An 8429-nucleotide genomic window follows, 5' to 3' on the forward strand; every position below is an offset into this window, starting at 1 on the left:
GTGTTCTTGGAAATACAGCTGGGTGCAACTTTCCTAAAACATCAAGTATATATTTTGTAATTGAAAAATTGTTTATTGCTTATACACACACACTTTACAAAAATATAAAACATGTTTCATGAGCTTAATATTAAAGACCCCAGAAATGTTCCATATGCACAGAAACACATTTATCTCAAATTTGTTTACATCCCTTGTTAGTGAGCATTTCTCCTGTGCCAAGATAATCCATCCACCTGACAGGTGTGGCAAATAAAGAAGTTGATTTAACAGCATGATCATTACACAAGTGCACCTCGTGCTGGGAATTAAAATTGACAGTTGTCACACAACACAATGCCACAGATGTCTCAAGTTGAGGGAGTGTGTAATTAGCATGCTGACTGCAGGAATGTCCACTAGAGCTGCTGCAAAATTGTTTAATTCTCTAAAACAACTTTGTTTTAGAGAATTTGGCAGTATGTCCAACCGGCCTTACAACCGCAAACCATGTGTAACCACGGCAGCCCAGGACCTGCACATCAGGCTTCTTCACCTGCGTGAACTTTTGAGGCCAGCCACCCGGACAGCTGATGAAACTGAGGACTATTGCTGTCTATAATAAAGCCCTTTGTGGGGAAAAACTCATTCTGATTAGCTGGGCCTGGCTCCCATGTGGGTGGGCCTGGGAGGGCATAGGCTGCGCCACTGCCCAGTCATGTGAAATCCATAGATTAGGGTCTAATGAATTTATTTCACTTGACTGACTTCCTTATATGAACTGTAACTCCGTAAAATTGTTTAAATTGTTGCATGTTCTGTATCTATTTTTGTTCAGTATATGAAAGATACGCTCCAAATGTTTCCAAAACTGTATAACGTGTATTTGCGTTTAGACAGAGCATTTGGCCCATCCAATGGCTCAATGTAATGGAATTGGAGTTATGAATAAGGGCTAATGGTTGGCTTGCTAGAAGAGATTGTATTATTATTATTTTGCTTTCATAAAATGTATACACAACAGTACAGAAAGTAACATTAATTATACACATTGCAGAAATAAAACTATTTATGTACACATGTCCAATGTTTTATTTGCTTTGTTTTAAATGAGCTCACAGCTGATCTGCAATCACACTCAAACAGCTGCATTGAAGCACCAGGCTCTATTCCAGGGGGTATTCAGCTCTTAACCTGCGAGGTCCGGAGCCTCCTGGTTTTCTGTTCTACCTGAATTAATTGCACTCACCTAAATCAGTCCCTAATTAGAGGTGAACAATGAAAAACATAGAACTGGCTTCGAGGTCCAGAGTTGAGTTTGAGGGCTCTATTCTGTCATGAAATCCATCAGCCCAGTAACAGAACTACCTGTATTGGGATTAACAGTGTCTTCCCAGAGGTGAGATACACTGCAAGTAGCAAGAGCGTCAGAATGATGTTGGAGTCACTCATCCTCCTCTTCTTCATCATCTGCCTCTTTTTTCAGGGTGCAGCTCAGTACTGACTTGCGGATCTCTGATCTCTCTGCTGCACAAGGAAAGACAAACAAAACAGCCACGGTATAGTTCGTTCAATTCTCAGTTCAATGTTTTGAAATCAAACGAGATGGTAATTGTACATGAATTACAAAAGCAGTGGGACATGCTTTACCTTTTTAAAAAGTATTTTTGTGGTAATGGTAGAAGTTTTAAAAGTTTTACTTTACCATTTAAAGTAAAGTCATTTTAAAGTATGTATGGTTTTGAAAATGTTTTATAGTAGTGGTATTGTCTGCAGTAGTAATGATGGTGACTGGTTATAGTTGAAAACATAGGTAGATGAAAAGTTAGGATAGCCTGAACGTATGAAAGCTGATTTACTGTATCTAGCTTGAATGGTTCAATAATTCATGTTGGAGTTATTTTACGCTAATTTATATAGTTATAGTTGATAAACTTAAACCATTTGAAGTTAATAGCCTGAGCATTTGAAAGGTGGTTTGGTGTTCCTAGCTTGAACAGTTAAATTACTGTTGGGGAGTTATTTTATGCAAATGTCTTTAGTTCTAGTTTATAAGTTATTGAAGTTGATAGCCTTAATGTTTTAAAGTTGGTCTTGTAGCTTAATTGGCCAAGGAGCAGGGCCATTTTCAATTGATACCTCTGCATTTCTTTGGTTCTCATTTAAACCTATGTTAATTTATGCACATTTTAAAATGGTTAGTTAAATTATAGTATCAAATCTTTTGACAAGCAATCTAAGTATGGTCAGTCAAAACATCTCAGCGTTGGTTTGGAGTTAATAGCTTAAGCGGTAAAAGATGAGATCTAGAATTATACTTTTTTTTACCATTCTAACGCATGGCCCTTTTTTGCCATTGAAACGCATTTGGTATCCATACCAACGGCTCCGTTTGGGCTGCTCGATAACGCAATATGTACGAGCTGCTAGCTAACATTAGCTAGCTGCTTTTCATCACTCTAAACTGACAAACAGCTGTAACCTTTAAATTGGTAAAATATATTTTTGTTCAAACGACAGATTTGAATAGCAGAGAAGCAGAGTAATATTTCATAAACTGTAACTCTTTGTCTAAGGGTGCGTTCATAACTTCAACCTGGAGTGCCAGAGTGTGGTCAGTGCACTCTGGGCGTTAGTAAATTCAGAGCGTTTCACTCTCGGTGCGTTCAGCGCGCACACTGGACGCTCTGGCCGCGGAGTGGGGTAGATCCGAGGGTTCTGGGCACACAACGGCAGTCAAGTTAACAGGCCAACGTTGGCTAGCTACTTCCAGACACAAATGTGAGAATACCTCACTCTGACCATTTTACTCACCCTATTTTTAGGTTATCCAGAGTGTTGGTGACTAACTTAACTGCTGCTGGTAACAATTCAATCATGCTTTTTTAAACCTACTTTTACTGACACCAGCCATATTCAACGGGTGTTGAGCATTCGTTATTCTGTGCTCTGGCACACTCAGACGAGAATACTCTGACATCGGAGTAGATCGCCAGAGTGAATTTACGAACTAAACTGATCGCAAAGTGGTCAAATAAGCTGATGTGTCAAAAGTTATTGTTTACAGTGAATATTGGAAGTGATGTCACAATGAGGCGCTTTAGAAAGTTGAAAAAAAAGTTCCATTAAAGTGAATGAAGATGGACACAAAAACAGCTAAATTAAGTTTAAAAATATGCAAAAGTTACGCAAGCACACAATTCCAGACCTGTCTGCACATTTTAAAGTTTGAAAGGCATTTCTATCTTAAACAGTGTAAGAGGAGTAGCATACAAAATAATAACAAAAAGTATATTTGCTTTGGAAGTCCCACCTAATTATAGCTTCTCTGTAACCTGGTTGTTGCCTATTCAAAATTGACTAGATTACTAGGCATATTGTCTGCAATGAGAAAATCATGCATGGGTAAGGAACTGATGTACAAAAATAAAGCAGACCATTGCATACCTTCACTCTGACAGAGGGGGAGCATCCGGTGGAGCTGCTGAGTATTGTATCGGACCAGAAATTTCTGACATGTCCGGATCGTTCCTGCATAAAATGAAAATAAGTAGACATTGAATTTGCAGTTAGTTACCTTCAGTGCAAAATATATGTCTTTGTTAAGTTGATGACGGCACTAGAGCTGGTATATTTAAAACAAATTGTACACTTGAGTTTATAAATGTTAAATTGTAATTAGTATGCTTTGATTAACTGAACATACTTTTTTCATATAAGCCCTCTTAGGCAGAAGACAAAACAGTTCAACTAAAAACAAGTTGGAAACCTGTCTTTTTTGATGTGCAAATAAATACAAATAATGTATGCATGCGTGTCACTTTTACATCCCAAATATCAGCTGCAACTTGTTCATGCAAAGGAAAGTTGGTCTGTCTTACCTCCTACATGCAAACAGTTCAGAAAACATGGCACTCTTTGCCCTCTGTTCTCTAGACTGGTGATGAATGGCAATGCAGACCAGATGAGTCTGTAGTGGCTCTTCCGGCAGCGCAGGAACACAATTCCAGTGTGGGCATTCAGATACTTCACTGAAAAATATAATTTATTCATTACTTTTATGAATTATCCTCTGACTTTTACTTTATCCCCAGGTAATTTAAGTGACACATGGCCACAGCACCCACCCTGGATGGGAAGCAATTTGGGGTTAAATCAAATTGTATTTGTCAAGTGGTTCGTAAACAACAGGTGTAGACTGACAGTGAAATTCTTACAGGTCCTTTTCCAACAATGCAGAGTTAAAGATACAACTTTTTTAAAGGAAAGTGACAAAGGAATAAACACACAGTGAGTAACAACATGTCTAGCCTATAAACAGGGAGTATCAGTACTGAGTCGATGTTCAGGGGTACCAGATAGCTACTCTGATTATGTATACTGAGCAAAAATATAAATGCAACAATTTAATTGATTTTACTGAGTTACAGTTCATGAGATCAGTCAATTGAAATAAATGCATTAGGCCCTAATCTATGGATTTCAAAGGCCCTAATCTATGGATTTCACATGACAGGGAGTAGAGATATGCATCTGTTGGTCAGCTAAAAAAAAAAGTTTAAAAAATGGCCCTCAGGATCTTGTTACGTTATTTTTGGTTAATTCAAACTGCCATCACAAAGAATAAAAACACCAGGGGGCACTCTGTTTACAATGTTGACATCAGCAAACCGTTCGCCCAAACGTGGTCCGCGGTTGTGAGGCTGGATGCACATACTGCCAAATTCTCTAAAATGACATTGGAGGCAGCTTATGGTTGAGGAAATAACATGAAATTCTCTGGTAAGAGCTCTGGTGGACATTACTGCAGACAGCATGCTCCCTCAACATTAGACATCTAAGACATTGTGTTGTGTGGCAAAACTGCACATTCTAGAGTGGCCTTTTATTGTCCCCAAGCACAAGGTGCACCTGTGTAATGATCATGCTGTTTAAATCAGCTTTTTGATGCCAAACCTGTCAGGTGGATGGATTATCTTGGAAAAGAGAAATGCTCACTAACAGATGTAAACAAATTTGTGCACAACATTTGAGAGAAATAAGCTTTTTGTGCATGTGGAACACTTCTGGTATCTTTTATTTCAGCTCATGAAACCAACTCTTTACATGTTGCAGTTATATTTTTGTTTCGTGTATTTCAAATTATTCAGACCCCATCTCCACATTGTTATGTTGTAGCCGTATTCTAAATTTTAAAAAGTTGATTTACACACACAACCCCATCATGACAAAGCAAAAATAGGTTTAGACATTTGAGAAAATGTATTAAAAATAAAAGATACCAGTATTCAGACCCTTTGCTATGAGACTCGAAATTGAGCTCAGGTGCATCCTGTTTCCATTGATCATCCTTGAGGATGTATCTACAACTTGATTGGAGTCCACCTGTGGTAAATTCAATTGATTGGACATTATTTGGAAAGGCACAGCTGTCTATATAAAAAAAATCCCACTGTTGTTAGTCCATGTCAGATTAAAAACAGATAAAAAAAATCAAAAGCCTTTGAGCGACAGATCTGGGGAAGGGTAACAACACATTTTTGTAGCATTCAAGGTGCCCAAGAAATGTGGCCTCCATTCTTGAACGGAAGAAGTTTGGAACAACCAAGACTCCCCCTAGAGATGACTGCCCAGCCAAAACTGGGCAATCTGGGGAGAAGGGCCTTGGTCAGGGAGATGACCAAGAGCCCAACTGTTCATCTGAAGATGGGAGAACCTTCCAGAAGGACAACCATCTCTGCAGCACTCCACCAAATCAGGCCTTTATGGTGGAGTGGCCAGACGGAAGCCACTCCGTAAAAGGCACATGACCACCTGCTTGGCGTTTGCCAAAAGCGTCCAAAAGGCCCGGCCATGAGAGATTCTCTGGTCTGATGAAACCCAGATTGAACCTTTTGGCCTGAATGTCAAGCTTCACATCTGGAGGAAACCTGGCACAATCCCTACGGTGAAGCATGCTGGTGACAGCAACATGCTGTGGGGATGTTTATCAGCGGCAGGTACTGGGAGACTTCTCAGCATTGAGGGAAAGCTGAACTGCGCAGAGATCTTTGACAACCTACTCAAAACCTCAGACTGGGGTGAAGGTTCACCTTCCAACAGAAAGACCCTACGCATACAGTCAAGACAACGCAGGAGTGGCTTCGGGACTTGTCTCAATGTCTGAGGCCCGGACTCAAACATCTCAAGACCATTACAAGACCATGGTGCTTGCCTACGGAGCTGTGAGGGGAACGGCACCTCAGTACCTCCAGGCTCTGAGCAGGCCCTACACCCAAATAAGGGCACTGCGTTCATCCACCTCTGGCCTGCTCGCCTCCCTACCACTGAGGAAGTACAGTTCCCGCTCAGCTCAGTCAAAACTGTTCGCTGCTCTGGCTCCCCAATGGTGGAACAAACTCCCTCACGACGCCAGGACAGCGGAGTCAATCACCACCTTCCGGAGACACCTGAAACCCCACCTCTTTAAGGAATACCTAGGATAGGATAAAGTAATCCTTCTCACCCCCCCCCTTAAAATATTTAGATGCACTATTGTAAAGTGGTTGTTCCACTGGATGTCATAAGGTGAATGCACCAATTTGTAAGTCGCTCTGGATAAGAGCGTCTGCTAAATGACTTAAATGTAAATCTCTGGAGAGACCTGAAATTAGCTGTGCAGTGACACTCCCCATCCAACCTGACAAGAGATTCGGAGGATCTGCAGAGAAGAATCACCACCTCCCGGAGACACCTGAAACCCCACCTCTTTAAGGAATACCTAGGATAGGATAAAGTAATCCTTCTCACCCCCCCCCTTTAAGATTTAGATGCACTATTGTAATGTGACTGTTCCACTGGATGTCATAAGGTGAATGCACCAATTTGTAAGTCGCTCTGGATAAGAGCGTCTGCTAAATGACTTAAATGTAAATGTAAGAATGTGAGAAACTACCCAAATACAGGTGCCAAGCATTTAGTGTCATTCCCAAGAAGACGAGGCTGTAATCGCTGCCAAAGGTGTTAAAACAAAAGTACTGAGTAAAGGTCTGAACTTTATGTAAATGTGATTTGTTTTTGTAATAAATTAACCATTTCTCCATCTGTTGTTGCTTTGTCATTATGGGGTATTGCATGGAGGGGATTAAAAAAAATGTTAAATCAATTTTTAAAGGGGTCTGAATACTTTCTAAATGCACTGTGGGGGGGGGGGGGGGGGGGGTAGGTAAAGTAACTATGCAACAGGATTGATATAGTAGCAGCAAACGTGTTGCATCAGTATGTGTGTTGGTATAAGCCTAAAACTGTGTGCAAAGAGTCATTGCAGGTCGTCCGGGTAGCGATTATTATTTTTTTAAATAAAAATCATTTTTTGTTAGCCATTTGATCAGTTATGGCTTGGGTGTCGAAGCTGTTCAGGTTACTGGGTTAAGTGCTTTCCTCAAGGGCACAACGGCAGTGGTTCGTACCACCAGCATCTCCATAGCTGCACGTTGAGTTCCAACAATATCACTTATCTTATGTGGTGGGAAAAGCACCCAATTGTCATACTTGCGTGAACATTTGTTTTTTAATAAAGATACTCAGTAAAATTACTACCTGAGTAAATGTCAAAGTATTTGGTTGTAAATATACTTAAGTGTAAATCATTTCAAGTTAAGCAAAGCAGATGGAACCATTTTCTTGTTTTTAAAATGCACTGACAGCCAGGGGCACACTTCAACACAAGACAATTTACAAATGATGCATGGGTTTAGTGAGTCAGCCAGCTCAGAGGCAGTAGGGATGACCTTATTCTCTTGAAGTGCATGAATTGGACAATTGTCTTGTTCTGCTAAGCATTGTAAATGTTACGAGTACTTTTGGGAGTCAATGAAGCTGTAGGGAGTAAAAAGTACATTCAGGAATGTAGAAGGAACAATTCAATTTTTTTTTACAACTTTACGCCACTGTCAATTAACTAATCTGAAATGTTATTGTAACCCTAGTCTAGCATAGTGGACTGCAAGCCCTTTTCAAGTGATGCTATTGCATCATTAACGCTACTTTAAGTGATCAAATCACATTGCTTAGCTACACAAGGTGGACTGATTCCCTTTATCAATACCTGAGAATCCGAGGCTGGACAGTGCAGCGCCATAGTCACCGTGCGCTCGAGCTACTGCTGCTTTTGTGGCGGTGTAGATGGCTCGGTCATCTAGCAGTGACAGATTGCGTCGATCTGATACGCAAACTTCACACAGCAAATATCTGCGAAGAAACGCGTTTGATCAGGAGGGGAGAACTTCATAATTGTACACATTAGCAACATGTAAATACGAGCTATTTTACCTGGATTTCAGTCGCACCATTTCGCTCAACACATGTCGATGTTTCTACTTCCGTGTTGGGTAATTTAACGAATGACAACTCGTGGTGGGGCTCAAGATTGATTGGCATCATGATAAACCAATCGCGATCTTTTACCAAAA

The 8429-nt window shown here is 40.4% G+C and overlaps 1 protein-coding gene across 1 annotated transcript; it reads right to left on the reverse strand.

The window, feature by feature from the left end:
• Window positions 1-1047: 1047 nt before the first annotated feature.
• Window positions 1048-8429, reverse strand: pop5 (POP5 homolog, ribonuclease P/MRP subunit). The gene is made up of 5 exons (XM_046348608.1): window positions 8290-8429; window positions 8066-8208; window positions 3861-4010; window positions 3427-3510; window positions 1048-1506 (listed from the first exon to the last, which is right to left on the reverse strand). The coding sequence occupies exons 1-5, from the start codon at window positions 8307-8309 to the stop codon at window positions 1424-1426; spliced, it is 480 nt and encodes a 159-aa protein (XP_046204564.1). The 5' UTR covers window positions 8310-8429; the 3' UTR covers window positions 1048-1423.

This window comes from Oncorhynchus gorbuscha, linkage group LG05, assembly GCF_021184085.1.
Source record: "Oncorhynchus gorbuscha isolate QuinsamMale2020 ecotype Even-year linkage group LG05, OgorEven_v1.0, whole genome shotgun sequence".
NCBI lineage: Eukaryota > Metazoa > Chordata > Actinopteri > Salmoniformes > Salmonidae > Oncorhynchus > Oncorhynchus gorbuscha.